This window comes from Aulonocara stuartgranti (assembly GCF_965226115.1).
Source record: "Aulonocara stuartgranti genome assembly, chromosome: 4".
Taxonomy (NCBI): Eukaryota; Metazoa; Chordata; class Actinopteri; order Cichliformes; family Cichlidae; genus Aulonocara; species Aulonocara stuartgranti.
The window spans coordinates 11429672-11451260 of NC_138942.1; the positions used below are offsets into that span (position 1 = coordinate 11429672).

General features: G+C 40.6%; 1 protein-coding gene across 1 annotated transcript in view; it reads right to left on the bottom strand.

Moving 5' to 3' along the window:
• The window catches only part of olfm2a (olfactomedin 2a), a 40791-nt gene extending 32392 nt beyond the window's left edge, over positions 1 to 8399 (bottom strand). Inside the window, exon 1 of the mRNA XM_082529248.1 lies at positions 7958 to 8399. Coding sequence (XP_082385374.1) covers positions 7958 to 8014 — 57 coding nt within the window. The 5' untranslated portion in view covers positions 8015 to 8399. The remainder of the gene's footprint in view (positions 1 to 7957) is intronic.
• Positions 8400 to 21589: the final 13190 nt, after the last annotated feature.

A 21589-nucleotide genomic window follows, 5' to 3' on the forward strand; every position in this document is an offset into this window, starting at 1 on the left:
TGTCCTTTGTGCAGGATATCTTCGTGTTTCTGAGACTGCCATTATTTTTTTTTAAAATAATAATAATAATAATGGATTGGATTTATATAGCGCTTTTCAAGGCACCCAAAGAAAAAGATGAAAACATTTTTGTTATGAAAAGTTGCTTTGCTCTAACAGGCTTATCTAAACCTGAGCTTTCTAATCTAGCATTGTGTTATCCATGACCCTACTTATTTCAGGACATTCAGCAGTGTCATGAAATAAGCCAATGTCCTGTGCATATCATAGTTCTTGGTTAATATATATTCATGTGTTGGTTTTTAGCTGCATCATGGTCTCTACTTCCAGATGTTGCATTCACATCCAGTACTGCGCACTAATGTGTCCATGTATGTTTTATAGAGTTGGAGAAATCCTGGGGGTTTAGGCTCAGCTATCATAATGTAATGCAAGCTGGAGTTCCTTCCACTGGATCATCTTGTTATCGCCCCCTCTCCGGCATGTAGTGTCTTTATCAAAGGACCTTTCTACCTTGCTCACCGTGGGGCTGCAAAGAGCAGCATTGCCAGCCTGCTTGATATGCAGCAGTGTCTGGTCGCTGCTGGGCTCCCACGCCTCCCTGACTGGAGCCTTTAAGCCCTGGCGCAGTCAGAGAAAGTGAGTCTCCCTCATCAATGGCCCTACTGAGTGGCTGTGACAGTGCCACGTGGAAAACACATCGATTAAATGGTTCCTCTTGCCTTCTACTTCCTCCTCTACTGTGCTGTATAGCTCTCATCCTTCATTACCCAAAATGATCACCCTGCAATTGAGTTAGCTTTCAACATGGGAGGCAATGCTGTCACAGTCACACATGGCGGCGAGCAGACGATTCGATGGAACAAAGGTAGCAGGGATCACGAGAAGTAGAAGCAGGAAGAGATGAAAAACTGAGGAGATGAAAGGGAAATGAGAGAGAAGACGAAGGATAGCACAGTTTGAGCAATTCAACCAACATTTACTCTGTCACTTGTTTATCACCCCTCATTTAGTGTCAGTTACTGCTACAGCTCTCTGCTTCATACGATGGATGTCAGCAATTAACTAGGACGTTCAAAAGGAAAACAAAATCCACGACTGAGAATCTGACGTGAAAACCAACCGCTTTTAAAAGAAACAAGTTTGTATGTTGCCTAACGATATGAGCGAGCAGGTAGAGGCACAATCTGTGACTGGTGTTTTTGAATGCACAACGCTCCGTGATGTGTTTCTTCCAATAAAAGTGAAGAAATGTAAAGAGCAACGTTCAAGTAGCAGCTTGCCCAATCTGCTCAGTCTTATGAAAGCTTTTGTATCAGAGCGGGAAGAGGAGCTCTAGGCGCAACAGCCATATTTATATTCCAATCTTCTACACAGAAACCCACATTGCCAGGCTCATAAAAGATTCATCGAGCAGGGGAAAGCAAGGTCGTACAGAGAGCTGGTCAGGAGGTGCCTACTGCAATGCAAAAAAATAAATAATTTTTTTTTAAAAAGAGCCGATTGGCACACACAAACCCACACTCACGTACACCCCAAAACACTGGGTCACTCCCATAGTGACTGTTACTAGGGCTACATGTGTTGTTATCCTTATTACAGGCAGCTGTGTGTTCAGCACTGACCAAATGATCAAGCACGTCTGTGCACTAATTCGCATCTGTCACTTAGACCATGCACTTCAGCAGCCTTAATAGCTTTAGCCACGTTTGTTTGAATCGATTCTGTGAATTGTCTGGCTCTTTGTCTACTGTGGATCCGATTGCTGACATGCTTGGAAACTAGAGCGCAAAGGCGAGAGAGAAAAGGAGACAAAGACAATGTGTATTTGCGAGAAGAAAGAGTGTGCGTAGAGGTGCATGTGTGTCTGTGCTGGGTGTTGTCAGAGAAATGTCACTCTTGCTTAGAGTCACAGACATAAACCTCTGGGAGTCCTGCACCCTCGAGCACACTCACACAGAAGGAAAGAGAGAAAGTGGGGTAGAGAATGCGATATAGGGATGATATTCATCCCACCAGTCAAGCCGATGCTTCTATACTCTGTCGACAGGAAGCATACAAATAACATCCTATGCGTTATATTAGCAGCCAGAATGTTTTGAGAAATTATTTATGCATGAGTCAAACATTGTAAATGCTATAGAAGAGAGATCAGGAGTCAAGGAGGGGGACATAATTTCAAAATATTTTTTAGGTCTCCTGTATGATTTTTTTTTTTTAATCATCCAGTTATTGCTGGTTAAATGTCAGGTTAACCAACCATTTATGTAGAAATGACAAAGCTAAGCTTTCTAATAGTGATTGCAATCTGTCCTCCAGTCAGACAGCTTGGTCCATGTGAATTCTAATGGTTGTTATACGACAGCAGGCTGCTGGATTTTCAACACGACAGAAAACAGCAATAGAGGTCATTTAGGGCCCACACATGCCTTGAGCAAATGTAGTGGACAGTTTGTGACTCGGAATGAGTAAGCGGTCATTTAAAGTGAAACTAAACTGTAATGTTCTATTTGATGCTGGCAAGCCCCTTTTCAAGTAATATTTAAATGTCTGCCAAGTGTGTTGAAGGTTTTACAAAACCTATTTTTTGGTTTGGCAATTGCAAAAGCAAACAAAACAAACACATAACCTATGTAAAAAGGTTATTCCATATGAAGAGGTATGGCCAAGCTTGTGCTAGCTCTACCTCTGGAGGCAATCATGACAGGGAGGCAGTATTAGTCTGAGAGTCAGGCCACTGACCTCACATGCTTCTCTACTCAGCAGTGCACCCGTTAACCAATTACCATGCAGACCACTGCCTGCCTGTGAGGCTCATCCAAGGCACCGCAGTAGTAAAATCAGCTACCCGTTTCACTTTGTCATTGAGACACACCTCAAATAAACTCCCCAGCATCATCAGAACCTAAGTCACCCAGGAGTGAGTTGCGAACAAAGTGATGAAGAGCAGGTAAATCATCATTAAGAACTCAAAAAGCACAATAACCTTCCTTTATCTGTCCCTGCACAGTACTACTTGATCTAAATATAACCGGCATCATTCACAGCTGTCCCAACTTTCAACTTTAATTTTACAACTCATTTGCTCATAGTGGGGTCATCTAATTGTTGGGGTTTTTTATTGTGGGGTCTTTACCTTACAATGGAAACTGAGTCAAACTGAATTTAAGTTTTTTTTTAAAAAAAAAAGTCTTACAGCAAAAAAAATAACCTCTTCAAGTCCTGATTTCCGTTCTTAGTCGTGAATCCATACAGTGTCGGTGCTTGTGAAGATTATTTGTCCCTGCAAACGCGATCACACACACATAAAAACGCCTCTGATGATTAAGCAGCAGGCTACATGAAAGCACATCAAACATTAAGATGAGGGAGTGAACAGTGGACAGCACAAAGGCTCGATAGCTCTCAGTGCATCAGCCCCTTTCTTAAGCAGTATCTCTTTTATAAAACAAATCTCTCACACAATGTGGTATCATTATCGTGCCCTAATTCAGGCCCTACCCTAATCAGTCACGACACAAGCACATACTACTCAATCTCTCCAAGCAGCAGTGAATCAGATATAACGCAACCTCATTATCTGTGGCTGATTGTGAAGCAGCACCTTTGTATATTGATGGGGAGCGCATGAAAGTGGATGCACAGAGGCTAATATAACCCTGCCTGCTCACTTACTCACCCACATCATGCTAAACATGATTGCTTCTGAGTCACAGGCAACACAGGTATTAGTTCACATAGGTAATTATGTGGTGTTTTATTCAAGAAACAGATGAAATTTACAGTAAACTTACATATTGTTGCCATGTAACGCAAAATATGTCTTTAAAACCACATTTTTTAGCAGTGAGTCAATTGACTCATCAGTTATGTGTAAGCTACACCAATACTATGTAATGCTCTTGGCGTATGAAGATATATCTTTGTTGCTGCTTGACCTTCTAATTACATGGGCTTGTGTGGTCATGCAGTGTTAATAATTCATTCAAGCTCTGGAGCTGTCTAGTCCAGCAAGGTGATTTTATCAGCTGTGTCTTTGCCTCTCGCTGGCAGATTTACACCCATGCTCCTGCAGCTTTTCATTTGTTTAATTCTCTAGTTGGAGGTTATGATGCGGCTTGGCAGAGCACACTCAGTCCAGCGTGCTACTTAGTGTCCTTCTTCCTGGAAAACATAGATTCACATCTCTATTCTTAGAACATTATCCAGCTACACGTCTGTTTTCTCAACATTTATATAAACCTTTGCCTAGTGGGTTCTCTGATAATAATGGCAGTGGGAGAATTTCTATAAAGAAATATTTCTGACATACAATTTTTTTCTCTTAGATTTCTACTGTAATAGGCTTTTGGTGTGGAGACGAGGATGAAGATTTAACATGGCTCTGTCACGTTCGTGTCTAGGGAAGGGTTTTTATTATGATCATGTAGCTTTGCTCTCATTCAGCTGGCACCAGGCAAAGCCATTTTTTTCCAAAGGGTCAATGCCAGGGTGGTGGATTATTTAAAACTGTCTCATGTGGACATTCGCCAACCAAGCTTTTTGTCCTGTCTGACTCTGAATGAACAAAGGTCTGTCCTTTTTGTCCTCACATGTAGAAGCACTGTAAACAGCTTTACATTAGGTCAGCTTACAGCATTATCGTTACTGTTTTTTGCACTTGTGTTACTAAAAGCATCTAGATTCTCTGACACTTATGCTGCATCGCTAAACTACTGTATAATTAGCTGAATGTAAATAAACGGAATGTTTGTGCCAAATGATGTTTTAAACAGCAGCCTGATTTACAAGTGCTTGTTCTGTTACACTGCTCGCCTTTCAGCTGTAAATTGGCCCTGGCTGGGCAAGTTCCTCCTACAATCATGACACCAAACTAGAATGAGGAAACAAAATTTAACAAGGTCTTACAGGGTAGTATTTTCAAATTGGTTGTTTATCATGATCACTGGCGACAGAAGGGATCAAGAAAATTACTGAAGAATCTAGCCAATTGCTTACACAGGCTCCTGTCTCCCTCTTTGAGAACAACAAGGATTTCTCCCCCAATGCACTTTGTGTCTCAACGGCAAAACACCAAAGCAAGTGTTCATTTCCATCAGTCTCAACCACACTATTATCGGCAGGCTTCAAGGTGAGGAATCTTAAACCAATAAAGGCATTTCTCTGGCACTCACTCACTCGTCTGGGATAGAAGCGTTTATATTTATTTATTTATTTATCAATTTATTTATTTTCCTTGCCCCCAAAGCCTAAGAGAGAAAGTACACGAACCAATCACTACGCCTTAACCAGTAATTGTGCCGCTCTAGAAAATGAAACAAATAAATCATTTGTTTAATTGGAACAAAATACACATTACATCCCCATCAGGCCCCTTGCATGCTTTTTAAAAGAGCTTGATTGTCGAGCAGGAATATAGTATTCTTCTCAAGTCTTTGATTGTAACATTAAAGTTATATCTATTGATGAAGAAGTCACCTTATTATTTATCTTTATTTCAATTCAATAATTCATTATTTTTAATGTATTACATTAGAGTAATTTTCCAAGCTGCAATACTTTACACTCCCTATCTTGTTAATGATGAAACAAACAAAGTATACAATACATGCAGTATCACATATTGATGTAAATCCTAGCTCTTGATTGAGTTTACCTGCATTCTGTCATGCGTCACTTGGTGTGCACATTATAGCAAGACATCTGTGCCAAGGTCAAACAGGTGCCCATTTATATCAGTGGCACTAAGGACCCCTGGGCTTTATGGGCACTTAACAAACACACGCAGTGAACGAACAAGTGCATCTGTCTCATTAAAGCTGTCTAAATATTTCATAAAAGCCTGTGTTGAAACTGTGACTGAAGCTTACTGTGGATATGAGCTCTGCTGGAGTGTTATCCCCGTTGCAGTACATATGCAAGAATTCATCAATACTTTATGTTTGCAATGCAATCTTAAGACGATGGGTGGTGTCATATTTTCTTTCAAACCGTTCAATATTTAATGTAAACACTTACAACAAATTGTCCCCCAAAGGCAGCTACTATATAAATCCACTGAAGAAGAGGTTGAGATATAAAACTGTATCATCAGTTACGTTGTCAGGATCACATTTGCAAGTGTTTACCATTTATTGAAGTGCATCTGTGATGCTGTGTGAGTATTTGTTGAACAGAGAAAGTTGTGTAATTTACAAATTTCCTCCAATTTTGGCCAATTTTTTTGGTTTGGATTAGAATATATCAGTTTTTACTCCATAATTAAGCATCAGGGAAGTTTATTCATGCTGGGGTTGTGCTTGAAAATAAATTAGAGTTTTGCACGTTGTTACCACTCTAGGAGTTACACACAGTTCTCCTCTAATACCAGCTGTGCTGTACATGATTTATTTTAAATCTACCAAACAGGTGTATGGCACATCTACTCATCTCCTATAAATTGAAAACGCACAACAGCTTTCCCTCCTTTTACAGGTCAATTGTAATTGTTTACTCGGCTGGTAAACATAAATGAGTGATGTATGGCTAATGCAAATGCAATGCGAAATATTAGTGAATCTGAACAGTTCCAACAATATACTGCATTTTACAATGATAATCGACAGCTAAATGGAGTAACAGGCTGTGCTCATGTTTGAGATGAAAAGTCCATTAGTTTAACAGTATACATTTACTGCAAATACCTAAAGAGCCATTCTGAAAAAGAAATGCAATCGAAGACAATGTAATAGAGAGCTGATGCAATTCTATTGTCCATGAGTGACGGCCATATTATTCACTGTTATTTTTCATACCATTTTAACGTCGAGTATTTCACTGACCTTGTAAATGCACATATATTCCGTGTCATTTGATCTTTGGTGTTATATCTGCAAGACCCTGAGGCCTCTAGATGGCCTTTGCCAAATGGTGATACTCACCTCCAACGTATAAGGAGGCGCTGTCTTCGGTGCTAAATTGACTCAGGCGCGACACAGCGCTGTCCACGGTCCTGAATATAGCTTGGTTTGTTATTAAAGGTATAAACAGCGCTGACCTACAAGGACCATTGGCTAGTTTGTGTGATCCTAGTAAATGTGGAGAATTGTAGCTGGCTTCTCTGTAGACGTTACACTTTCTAATCCATCTGAGTTATGCTCATCACTGCACGTATGTTGACCAGCTGAACCCCTGCAAGTTCAAATGCTCTTGCCTTGGCCGAAAGCTTTTCTGGGTCAAATGATTTACCGTCCTTCACTTTAATTTACAACTGTCACATCAAAGCTCGTCATTTTTCCAAACGGGCACGGCTTTTCTCGAGTGTCATACACGAGAGCACGCCACACAAGCAGGCACACATCCCCAGAAACTACAACCATTTGTTGGCGCTGGTTTGGTACAGTATAGTAATTACTCATGTCTTGCATTCACGGCCACAAATCACACTTCGTTGCGTGACGCTTAAACAGCGCAATATCTGATTCTCGGTGAGCCCCGGGACCCCTCTGTCACTGATGTAGAGGTTGATAGGAAGATCTGTAAACAACGACCTCCAGGGCATCAAAAGCATCAGAGCGCCGACAAATCAATTACTATACTGTCAGAGGAAGATGGTACTTTATGTATTCTTACCATTCCCTTAAGGCAGTGACCATAAATTGCATGACGATATTCTTTTTTTTAATGTGTAAGGGCTCTAGTTTACGTGGATATGCCATCGACTGTTACAGCCCTTCTTATTGTTATGCTTGAACTTTCTCTCTATGTTTCAGTAGCATGATAGATTGCAGACTGAACTGCGATATTTTCGGATTAATAGGTCTTCGCAGTCGTTTAACATATTTTACCTTCTTTGAAATTGCGATGTTGTTCCAATCAAAGCGTTGGTTCACAGGTATAATGTCAATTTTGAGATTCGTAAATAGGTCCTTCAGGAACTTTTGAGCAATGCTTATTCATCGTATACATGCGTCCTTACCTCACCGGGCATGACAGCTAACATCACAAGTAGGAACATGGCACTGAAGAGATGCATTCTTGTCGAAATGTTCGCGTCCCAGCCGACACCGGTTCCGGCAGCTGTTCCTCCGTGTTTTTTTTTTTTTAATCGTTACTGGGGCGGTTTCTTCACATACAGAGGGATTCCTTCAATGCTGTATCGGCTGTGCGCCACCAGCCTCATCACCGGGACGCAAGGCAGCCCTATGTGGTTCGGTAAAGCAACCAGTCGCGTGTCTTTTGTGGAGCATAGACAGTTTTGCGGGAAGCGAACGCTGAACCTCCTATCTCTGAGAAGGAGAGAAAGGAGGTGAGAGAGAGAAAGAGAGAGAGCGAAATAGAGCGCAAACTCCTGAGATGCTGTAATGAGTCAAAGTGAACAGACAGCGGTCCCCTCCGTCCTGCAAAATAACTGCGACTGAGCGCCAGGAGCTTGGGGGGTGGGGGACCAGAGGTTGGAAGGTGACTGCTGTGCTTGCAAGGTGCCGACACTAGGAGCAGCACGTCTACGTGCCACGAGTCCAGAGAACGAAGTACCACTCTTTGATGCAGCCGAGGTTGGCTGTGCACCTGTGTGTGTGTGTGTGTGTGTGTGTGTGTGTGTGTGTGTGTGTGTGTGTGTGTGTGTGTGTGTGTGTGTGTGTGTGTGTGTGTAATAGATAGATAGATAGATAGATAGATAGATAGATAGATAGATAGATAGGTCCTTAAGAATCCGACATTTAGCATTAATGTCTTCCTGCTCATTATGATTGATAGGTAGAAAGGCTGTTAGATCAACATTAATACCATCAATTCAGCTCTGACGTATATCCAATTACAACATGCCAAAACAAAGGGTTTCTCTTGGGTTTAGGAAAATGATAAAGATTATTATTGTTCCGATTACAATTAAAATAATGAATGCTCCAAGCTTTATCCACTCAATTATCTAAGAGATAATTATCTAAGAGATAATTGAGTGATTCTGCTGACATTCATTTAATACCTATTGTCCGAGCCAGGTGAATATAGAATGGGTGTGCACACAGCTTCTTTGGTGTGTGTTCATGTAAGCTGTGACAGGCTGTGTTTGTGGTGATGGTGATGCTTTCTTGGGTATAAAAAAAAGTATATATTTCAGCCTCTGCTTCCATCTTGTCCTAACCTCTTAAGGATGTTCTGGCTTAAAAAGTCTTTGAGGTAAATGCAAAGTGTGTCATCTGTGGCTCTGGAATCTCTTGACTGACCAAAGACAGCTAAAGCTGCAAAGGCAGGACATGAAACGAAAGGTGTATTGCTACTGAATAAAACATGCCTGTTTATAATTTTCATTGTCAAATCCACACAATACGGCAGTGTTGTTGTGTTTCTTATTTATTTTTCTTCTAAGGACACAGTAGTTAATTCCATAAAACATTACTCTTGAAAACAAAACCCCGTGGCTGCAGTTCAAAGCTTTCCAAAGCTAGAATAGCATAGAATAGTTCAAATAAAGGATATCAACTGTGATGAGTTGTTTCTACTATCCCTTTTGCCCCTGTATGGTTCGCGAGAGGGTTGACTTTCTCCACCCCTGCTGCTGCCCTCAGTGACATAGTGCACACCCCTCTATTTTCCCAGCAGGAAAAACTACAAGGAGGTGAAATGAGTAGCTAGAGGAGGGCGAAAGGCAATGGTGATATCTGAGAAAGACAAACATAAGAATGCATGAAAGATTCCTCCTTCCAGTCATGCTCTTTTCACCAGTGTTATTGTATTTTAGTGTTTCATTCTGGATGCTGTCTTTGCTCATACATACAGTAAAGCATGAGAAGCTCAAGATTGCCATAGTGTGTAAAATTGGTGATACGTCATTGGCCAGGGTGCCACTGTTATTACTGAGGAAATACTGTACACTCTACTAACAGACTCATCCCCTCTCCTGGTTGCTCTACTCCATCTCCATCCCCTGTCACACTTTGCAGTCCTGGGGCATTCGGAAAATTGTGGGACTGCTTCTTGGGTAAATGCAAACAAAGCATGACCCATTTGTCAAACAATTGCACTATTTTTCTCTTGTTATCCTCAAGTCAGACCAAAAAGGCCAAGGGAAAGAAGAATGAGACCTCCAGAGCCACTATATGTCTTCTCAGGCAAGCAGGCATAATCTCTCTGTTTCTGTATAAGGCAGATGTAGCACTAAAACCATGATGATCCCAGGGTTACTCTCAGTGATTATCTTATTAGTTGACTGATTCAAGATTCGGGGATCAATTTGACTGTGATCATGGAATATAGAATTGTGTAAGTTAAGTACAAACTTCTTTCATACTACTGACAAAAAACAAATAGATATATTTACATGGATGAATAAATAATTATTAAGAAATGTCGTGATATTGTTGTGGTGAAGGAATAATGTATTCTCACAGCCTGAGGAGAATACAGGCTGTGATAAAAGTTTGGTGGTATGACAGATAGCTCTATATTGCTTGCCAGATATTGTTTATAGCATCCTTTAGGCTTTGCTCAGACACCTCACATAACCAGAATAGCTGATTTAGCCATTTTTAGTTTTCATAAAAAGAACTATGTGATCAGCATCACAGGTTTCTGTGATATTGATTGCCATGAACCTAAAGCTGTTGACCTACTCTCCCTCATCTTCATGGAGGGAAATGTGTCTTTACCTTCTTTGTTCTATAAAACCAGCAGTCAGCTCCTTAGTTTTGTTTACTGAACAGTCGATTGATCTGGTGTTGTATCTGTAAGAGTAGAGTTCTCTCCTTATTTGGACAGTGCGGTTGTACTTCTATAGTATGAATTTGGGGTGGTGAATACACAACTGTAGGGAGCTTCAATGCTGAGAAGATTTGATTTGCGATCTCAACTGTCTGGTATTTTTTTGTTGGGATGTCCAGTATCCACGCCCAGGGAGGTTAATTTGTCAGTCAGTTTCATGGGGAATTTCTATTTAGGTGTTGTTATTTTCCAGACAGTATGAAGACAGGGAGGAGGGCATTCAACATGGCATCCTCTGTGGATGCAATGCAAACTGGTAGGAAGCTGTCTTTGATGTACTGGCGAACCAGCTTATCAAAACATTTCATCAGAATAAAGTTGATTGGTTGTGTGAATGCATTTCATGCTTTGTGGTTCAAGCTAGGATTACCTGAGGTGCTTTTCTCCGAGTTAGTGTGTGCATTGCTAAAATATTTGCAATAATGGAACACACTCAAAGTGGCCTAAGGACTATATTTAACAACCATGGCATCTTGGTGCTTAGGTGTATGTGTGTGCAAGTACGAGTTTGCACGAGTGTGTCTGACTGCCTGCAGGCATCTTGCTTGTCAAAGCATTCTTAAGCATTAAAACACAGCTGTGCAGATGGGGCCATTTATATTGAGCCACCGTTGCCAAGCCTATTATTATATAGATTTTCAATTTCCAAGACTTGACTCTCTTAAAACAATTGGAAAGCAAGAAGAATATTAAGAATACTCTGAGAATGAACTGTGGTATAGAAGCGCTAGAGAAAGAATAACTACGCTTTGTTTGTGGTTCTAGTAAATCTAAGACAGGTGCATGGACCCAGGGAGTGACTAAATTGCAGAGCGCAGCACAGGCATACACAGACAGTCTAATTGGATTGTGTGACGTTGGAGTACATGAGTGGCTCCATCCATCTAGAAAACATTGGAGTTTGTCCCATAACAGAGCTTGTGGTTTTCATTGATCTTTGTAATGTTACTGCTGCTGCTACTGCAGCTGAGTTATTATGCAGTAGAACTGAAAGATCATGTGCTCCTTCAAAGTATCCAGATCTTTAGTCTATATATAGTATGTTCAGCTGGCATGTGGGAAAGTGTAGAGTTTATGGAGTTCTTAGTATCTGGCTTAGAATGTATGAGCAGACATTAATAACAATGTAAGATACTTCACTACAACATCAGCTTGTTGATAATAGTACAAATAGTGTAACCCTGGCATTCCAGAAAACATAACACAGATATCTAACAACAAAAAAGCAAAGTGCACAGCTTCCTAGAGCATGCATCTCACATTCATACTACCTAATGAATCTCTAATGCCTAAACAGCATGAAACATCTTATTCAGCAGTCCCAAAAGTACAGTGTCTTTGTGCAACCGAAGACTGCCACTGCTAACACTCAGCTGCCTGCTGAGTTTTCCTTTTCACTTCACTAGGGGAAAATCGTTGTTAATCTGACTTTGAAATTTTCAAATATCTAGTTCCAGAAGTCTAGGCTTGGTGAAAAGGGCAACGTGAAGTCATAAAATCTATTATCCTGATGTTTAAAGATTAATAATACAACAATGACAGCTTACTAAATCTCATCTTTCTCTCATATCCTGATAAACCTAGGAGAGAGCCTGGGTTTATCAGGATATGTCAAATAATATAAGGAGAAACACGTAAATGATGGCAAAGTTAAAGCAGTCAGTAGGACAGAAGGTTAAGAATGCAATGTGCCCGACGCAATTCTCGGCTGAGTGCCCAAAGGGAGAGGTGTGAAACCTTCAGTGTCTGCCTGAAGATAGAATTTAACATGGCTTTTCACACTCATCTTAAGCTGCTTCACTTCACTACCTGATCATAACCAAGGCAACGAAGACAAGGACAGCTCAGGTTCAGTTGGATTTTTTGCAAAGAGGCCTTGCCATTCTTCCTGTCTGCGCCTCGCCATAAATCAGCAAACATCATCAATCACCATCTAGAAGAACTGTATGGCAGTGTGCTCATGTTGCAGAATCAAAACGGCGAGTTGCTGCCCAGCACAGACTCACAGCAACATAACAAATGAGAGGAGACGCTGGCTGACCTATCAAACATAGAAAGGGATTGTTTGCCAAGAGTTCCATCCTTAAGTAAAGCTATGTACACGCACAATCTTCCTATTGTTTTATCTTGTACTATCCTTTTTGTTGTTCATTGTTTCATTGACAAGTCTTCCTCTGTTTTGCTCTGCTTTTCTCTCCCAGAGTGAATAGTAGTGAGATGCTCCCTGAGTTGTTCTGTTGCCTGTATTTGTGCTTAATTGGATGAAAAGATGATGCATAATGCGGGAGGAAAGAAACATGAGAGAACCAAAGTCCATGTCGCCTGTGGCAATAGAAACCAGCAGCTATTTGTTGTTGACATTTTTCTCTGCTGTTTTTTTTTTCTGCTCCATTGAAACTGTGGCAGCTTCCTGTTTTTTTCATGCATTTAGGGTTTTTTCTCCCTTTGCAGCCTGTCTTGGCGGTAAAGTTCCCAAGCATCACAAGATTTCACTCTCCACTGCCACACTCTCAAGGGTGAGCATGTGTTTGTGTGCGTGGAGCTTGTACACTGCGATATGGTGATCTCTGATGTACTACCGAAGGGGAGCTTTGATGTGGGTCTATCTAAAAAAGAGTACAGTCAGGTTCTCTCCATTAGGGACAGAAAGAATGATGTTTACTTCATTGCAAATAACCCGCAGCAGCCAGCGCACATCTTCACTTCCATAAGTGTGAAGCAGGAAATGTGTACAAGTGAACTTGAAAGAAAGAAGATATGAAAATTGCATGCACATTTCTTTTGAGCTGTACTGTTCTTCTGATCAGTACTTAGGAGGGGTAACAATAAGCTCCTCCACCAATAAGTGGTCAGGGCTTTGTGCTCATTTTTAAAGTAGCTCCAGCTAGTATAAATCCTTCAGTGCCCATTTTTATTACTCATTTGCCACTGTACTCTATTTTCCAACATCCACTGTACTCTATTTTCCAGCATCCATTAAGACCCAAATATGTGCCTCAGGTTGATAAGTCCAAGGATGTGTGTCCTTTTCTACTGCATTTTTACGATTTTCTTGTACATTATTTTCAAAATATGAGGCAGAGATAGAGATTGAGAGGGAGAGAGGAAGAGATAAAGACCTAGACATTAGTAGGATAGAAAAATGGTTTTACATAATTAAGCAGATAGAAGTGATTACAGCAGCTTATCCACAGAGCACGAACTGCGCACATTCAGCCTCATTATGATGTCAAAGACTCCAAACTGTCGCTGATGACTTAATTACAGTTTCACAGTGGTGCAAATGTTGTAGAGCCATTGTGGCGATTCACAAACCTTTCTCCTGAATGCAATCATCAGAGAAATCAGAGACGGCGCTTATATTCCACTCTATTTTTTGTAATCTTTTTCCTTCTTTTTGCTTTTCTCCTCCCACTGATATGTTTTATCATCTGATTCTGCTACATTTATGGTGAAAAATATAGAAATGAAGGGGATGGAAAGGTTCACTTTTTCCCTTCTGCTTGCATCACTAGGGCTCCTTGCAGTCCTCTGAGTGGTAGTTGTGGGCTGAAGTTGTCCCTCCAGCTTTTGCACTGCTTTGCCAAGCTCCATAGAGGAAGGCCGACAGGCAGCTGAGTGTGGATTCAGCACTTCTCCGGAGTTAGTTTCTAAAGCCAGTCACAGGGGTTCTTATTCTCCAGTCTGCTTCTGCAATATTGAATAAGTGAAGTGCCTGAAGCGTGGAACTGGACACAGCCGAGAGGCAAGATGCAGATTTGATTAATCATTATATTGCAGGGGAACACTGTGCAGAAACGACATGTAGAATATATACACTGGTAGAATGGATGGTATAGAACCAGAGCAAAGGATATCTTATATCTGCTACAATTGCTTATCTTTCCATTCTGCAGTTTTAAATGCCCACATATGTATATAGTCCTTGAGCGCGTACATTGCATATCACACCTGTACGTACATACAGTCACACACACATCCTCAAGCACACACATACAGATATAAAACACATAGTCCCGTGCTCCTTCCCCTGAAGGCCTTCATTAGATAAAAGGAAAACAGCTCTTTCCAGAGCTGCAGTGCAATTATTCAGTGTAGTCAAGCATGTCTCTGTGTGACAAAGCAAATTGCTTTTTCGGTTTGCTTTTCCTGATACAGATAGGGCTTTCAAAATCTGAGGGGAAGACTCGCGCCACTGCTCTCGATGCTGCAAGAGATACCGACAGTTATTTACCCCACTGTGTGTGCTCGTGTTTACAGATGACTTTATACATGCCTGTGTGCCACCTATTTGCGTGGAGATAGCAGTGTTTTGCGCTACATAGTGATGTGTGACAAATATCCTTACTGCATTTCACTGAAATCCACCTTGATTGATAGAGGTTTTGAGTGATATGGTCTGTTATAATCTGTGCAAAATAACTTCAGGCCCTGCACACTCCTTTGATAACATAAGATAAAACAGAGAGGCACCTGCTTTTTTCTGCTATGTAGTTTAGCATGCTCAGTACATTAAGGCTTATGTCCATAAACTTTGTAGCTGCAGTCTGTTTAATTTCAGTTTTAAAGAATAGACTTATAATGAGTTTCACTGACGAACTATAGTTCATACATAAAATATAATACGACTGAGTCGACAAGTTCTACCTTGAGTCTACAAGCCATTAAATTGTTGCTGAATCTAGTAGGTTTAGGAGCATGTTACAGTTGGCCCTGGGGATCCTTGTGGTGAAGGCAATAGTTGAGGCACTTTGCATGAAAGTAGCCTGAAAAAAATACATGACCACTTCCTCGAGCCTGGCAGATGATTATCCTTCCCTTCATGTTAGGGTGAGCGAGAGAGCTGTTCATGGCCACTGACTCTTTATTTATCTTATCCCTGCACCTTCCAGTAGGGTCCCAATCAATAACCTGGAACCTGAAGCGAGAGAGAGAGAGAGAGAGAGGGAGACAGAGGACAAGTCATCTGAAGAGAGGCAGAGAGAGGGAACAAGGACAGAGCAAAGCGTGGAGATTTATTTCTGCTGCCCGGTGGTTTGTGACCACACACAGGGAGACAAATGCATATGGGAAGCTTCAGGAATCTCCCCTGCAATTATGGAGACTGTCAATTGATTTTGTAGTGGTTTTCATCTCTGTACAATATTGACTAGCTGTATTTTATTCAGAGGTAATTTTAGTATATAATGAGACTTGCAAATAGGAAAACAGAACAATGAAAGTTTGGCATTTATTTGGAGGATTAATTATTGTTTTTGTCCAATAATCTTTTCCAAAGATGTGTTAGATGGGAAGTCTTCATAGTGTGTTACTGTGGTGCTCAGTGTGTCTGTGAGAGGAGGAAAGGGCAGGTTAACCCCTTATGGCTCAGAAGGAGGTATTGATTATCATCTGCTCGCCTTTCACCATGTGACCAGGAAAACGCTTGAAACAACACGACATGTTCAAACAATAGTGATTATTGTTGCTGGCCAGCCTGTTGCCATAGGAACAGGTTGTTGTAATGCTGCCAAGTTAGGTAGCATATAAGGGACGGGGTGAGGGAGGAGACCATCTTTCAGGCTGTGAATGCACACAGCTCAGACAAGGAGGGCTTGGAGGTTACATCAGTATTAACATAGGATGAGAGACACATAGAAAAAGAGTCTCGAAGTCTGCTGAGGAAGATGTTACACACTTTGGAAAGCAAAGTAAAAGAAAGAAATTTGGCATGAAAATGGAGCTAGAAGAGGAGGATTTCATCCACTGGTTCCACAGAGCTTTGGCTGCTCACTATAAGCAGTCTGAAGAGCCCTGCATGGGCACTTCAAAATACTCATGATTTATGCCCATCAGTGCTGTCCATATGTGCCTGGAATATCTGATCAATTCTACTGATGTAGCTCCACGCCTGCTGGGTGGGGGAGGGATAGACGGATGGAGGGAGGCAGGAAGAGAGAGGGAGAGAAGGTTGAAAATGGTGGAAAGGGAAGTACACATAGAAAAGAACAGGACAGGATGAAAGAAATAACAAAGGAAGTGCAACAGTGAGAGAGAAAAGAAGCTTGGGCTCACATGAACATACTGACATTTGACTTAGAGATGCTAAAAAGAGGCTAAGAAATGGGAAGAGAGTGAGTGAATGCAGGGGAGATAGAGAAAGAGTGAATGTGAATGGTGTTAGACCCAGTGGAACCCCCTGACCAGTCTAATTACACCCTATTTTCTTCAGAAATAGTTGGGTTTATTGTGAGTCAGTCTTCTGGGACCAGAACCAGTTCCTCATTTTCTCTGAGATTCAATTCCACTCCATCCTCCTCTGTCTTTTACATATAAAACACTTTCTTCAATTATCCCTCTGACGTTCATATCTGTATTATTTGACGCCTTTGCCTATTCAGAGTGACTGCTCATTTCGCCCCACTCTTGTGTGACTAGAATCAATCCCAGGCTCATTCCAAGATGTGCGGACAGAGTGAGCGTGTGTGTGTATGTGTGTGTGTGTTGGTGTGTTCATACACCCTCTATCTAGCTGTGTGTTGAGTTTGATTGAAGATAAGACACAGAGCAAGATTGGAGAAAAAGACAGACCAGGGGAGGCAGTGAGGGGTGGAGGTGAGGGCGGATATAATTTAAAAGGAAAGTGCAAATGAGTGTTTTTGTGTGTGTATGTGCACGTGCATGGAAGAGTTAGGCCAAGGAAGTAAGTGTGCTGGAGTGTGTGTTTGGTGTAATGAAGGTGTTTCCAGCTTATCCTTGCCCTGCTCTCTCCCTTGTGTAGGACAGCATGGTTTATTTGAGATCAAATGAGGCTACAATTACACGGTGGATGCCTTTCTCTCTCAATCGATTACAAACAAAAGGAGCATTCCATCAGAGTATTTTAACTTGGCATACAGCTGCATGCATGGTCATCTATAGCTTACTCCCTTATTGTTCCTCAGCTTTGAATCTTTGGGCTGTAAGAATATAGAGAAAGTGATTTTAAAATGTTTTCCATCTAAATAGATGTTTAGTATAAAACTGAAATTGGACTAAGCAGTCTTTTGCAGTTTCTCTCTCACGGAAAGCAGGTACTAATTACTCAAAAGATCTAAAGAAGTGTTCAGCAGATACATTATTTGATCAGAAATTGAATATTAATGTATATGCAACTTAGTTTCTGTACTGTTTTGTGTGTACTAAGCATAAACATGAGACATTTGGACAAAGAAAAGAATTAGTCATGAAAGTAGAGTAACGTAGTATGTGTCACAAATAACCTTTCAAAGTAAATTAATTTATTCTATCATTGATGCATGATTATTAGAACTGAGTGAAAGCATCATGATGGCCAGGTAAGAGTGATTCTCAACACAAAATGCACACTAGTGTAAGAAAATATTCACAGCTCTTATAAAAAACTTGATTGTGTTATAAAAATGTAAATGAATAAAATTCTTATTTCCCCTGGTGAATGGTATTCAGCCATTCACCAGGGGAAATGTCAAAGTAAAAACATAATTTTAGATATCTTTGCTAATTAATAATCAAGAGCACCTAAGCGAGTCTAACCGAGACAAAATGAATGATTTGGCCACAATTAATCCTGAATAAGGCAGTTATATTTGCCCTCAAATTTTCTACTACAAGAAAACTATTAAAGAAAATCTTTTTAAAGTTTATGATTTGGTTCCTTCTGAATGGGAAAAAGTGGCTTTTTATTATTTTATAACTAGGTTAAAACACAGCAACTGATCAGTCGCAAAGTTGGTCCTGGCTCAACACAGTAACGCAGAGATATCAGATGTGCTCCTAGAATCAAAGAGCACTCAATAATTATGAGAGGGGAGCAGTTTTAAAACCAGCATGGCTGGAGGTGGCCAGAGAGATGACCAAGAATCCACTGATCTCTCTTAAAGGACTTCATAAATACCATCCACTTCAGTAAACCAGGCCTTTAAACCTAGGGCAGGGATAGCTCAGTAGGTAGAGTGGTTGCCCCATGATCGGAAGGTCGGGGGTTCGATTCCCCTTAACAGCTACCCTGAGGTACCCCTGAGCAAGGTACCGTCCCTACACACTGCTCCCCGGGCGCCCAATGGCTGCCCACTGCTTCACTGAGTGAATGGGTTAAATGCAGAGAGCAATTTCCCCACGGGGCTCAATAAAGTACAATAATGTACACTTTCTTTATGACAAAGCAGAAAGAAGCCACCCTGAGTTGAAAGCATATGACAAACCGCTGGAAGTTCCTAAAACAAACTCAGAGAGCATGGAGAGAAATATTCTTTGGTCTAGCCAGTTAGAAACTGATCTTTTAGAGCACTGCTAATAACATTACATTACCTTAATAAAGGAGAATAAATGTAGAAAAATACAAAAATGTCCTTGAAGAAAACTTGCTCCAGAGTGTACATAACCTGAAAACACAGCTACAACATACAGATAAAGTAATACTTTAGTGACTTTAGGGACAAATCTCTAACTTTTGGTAATTAACCAAGCCACAGTTCACATTAAAACCCCATTGAACATCTGTGGACAGTTTATAGATGGTTCTATTCTTGTCTGAAAAGCTCGGCATGATCCGTTAAAGATGAATGTGATTAATTTGTAAAGCCAGCTGAGTCTCTGGGAAGCTTTAAGTGCTGCAAAATGAATTTCCACTAAATTAAAGATCTGAATACTTAAAGCTGAGATTCTAGCTTTTGAAATTTAATTTTAGGGTAGAACAGTTGCGCAGTTGTTAGCACTGTAGCTTCACCACAAGACAGTCCTGAACTTGAATCTGGTCAACTGGGGTCATGCTTTGTGGAGTTTGCGTGTTCTCCCTGCATGAATTCTCCCTACATTTGCTGGCTATCACCCATGATCTAACCATGTGCATGCTAGGTTAATGGGTTATTGTAAATTGGCTATAGGTGTGAACAGTTATCTGTCTCTTTGTTAGTGCTGTGATAGACTGGAGACCTTTCCAGAGGGTAACTCAACTTTACACACCATGACAGCTAGGCTGCAGCCCACCCCGTTACCCTCAAGTGGATCAGTATAAAAATGTCATTATTTTGTGGTTCTAGGTTATTGAGTGTAGACTAATTGTAATATTCAAAACTTTTCAAATATTATATTATTATAGTATATCTAGTTATATTGCAACACAGTGTATGAAATGTGAATGAATCTAAACAATTATGAAACATAATGCCCAATCCAGATGTTTTCATTGCCAGATAATCTCTGTTATTTCTGTGCAGTTCTGCCAAAATGTCTGTAGCCTACATTAGTTTACCTGTTATATTATGATTGTCTTAGCTCTTGTGATTTTGTCCTTTATCCGCCTGTCTGTTCTTTGAAAAAACCTGTTTTTGAACATGGTTCTAAGTAGACTGTAACTGCCAAGTCCTTTGAAAGCATTTGAGTCCAGCGTGTGTCCTGTTGCCAGTTACTGTGAGCATAGCTATCCAAATGAAAGAGAGAGCAACATGTACACCATTGAAGTTCTCTCTCTCGGCACATCTGAGATTTAATGCTAGTGGCATTTGATGGCTGAAAAATATGTATTGACTTCTTTTATTTTCTTTTATAATCATTCACTTAATGAGCACTGTGTTTGAAGCTTTCACTAAACTGTTTTTTGTGATGTGTTTGTCTGAGGTTTCAGCAGGAATTGGCACCCCTTACATATTACTGACATCTTTTCATTTGATCATACAATCTAGTCAATAATGCTTTAACTGAATTTCACAACTATTATGCATAGTCAGTTTTGTTTTTGTTCTTTTTAGAGCTCTAATACTGATTAGATAATACATTTCCAGTACTCCATGGCCCATATTTTTCTAAATGACAGATTATTTGTAGTTGTAATTTCTTTTCACCTTTCTACCAGGACAGGTAGCATTTCATGCTTGTTGAGTTTAATTGTCTTAGCTGACAGTGCCAATAAAATAAGTTCAAAACAGGGATCAGTGCACTGAAATCAACACATTTCACACCATATTTGTTTTTCACACATCAAGCATCAGCTCAGTCAAGCTTCAAACATACGCCACGTATTACACAAAGTTATGCAATGGCTGAGTAAACAACTGACTTCCACACAAACAATAATTCCATGATTTCCACTATAAACCCTCAGAGCTCACAGAGTGTGAAAGCAAGCCATGCATATCTAAGATCAAAGACTACACTATTATACATGCACAAATTAGTTTATAAGAATGGTTGAGATACAAAGCTTGAATTAGGGCCAGGAATGAAATGGTGACAGGGGCTTAAGTGACTGGGTGAATAGAGACGGGTGAATAATGGGCTTGGAAGTACTCTGGAAGTGAGACCGTGTGGGTGGGGTGGTGCTCATTGAGTAATGATGTCATCATTCAGCTATAGCTCCTGTACAATAAGAGGAGGAACTAGCATTTTGGGTGAATGGATGGTTTCTGGGAACTAATATAATTACAAAAGCTGCAGCACACGGACACCTCCACACATACAGTGGGGCAAAAAAGTATTTAGTCAGCCACCGATTGTGCAAGTTCCCACACTTAAAATGATGACAGAGGTCAGTAATTTGCACCAGAGGTACACTTCAACTGTGAGAGACAGAATGTGAAAAAAAAATCCATGAATCCACATGGTAGGATTTGTAAAGAATTTATTCGTAAATCAGGGTGGAAAATAAGTATTTGGTCACCTCAAACAAGGAAAATCTCTGGCTCTCACAGACCTGTAACGTCTTCTGTAAGAAGCTTTTCTGTCCCCCACTCGTTACCTGTATGAATGGCACCTGTTTGAACTCATCATCTGTATAAAAGACACCTGTCCACAGCCTCAAACAGTCAGACTCCAAACTCCGCCATGGCCAAGACCAAAGAGCTTTCGAAGGACA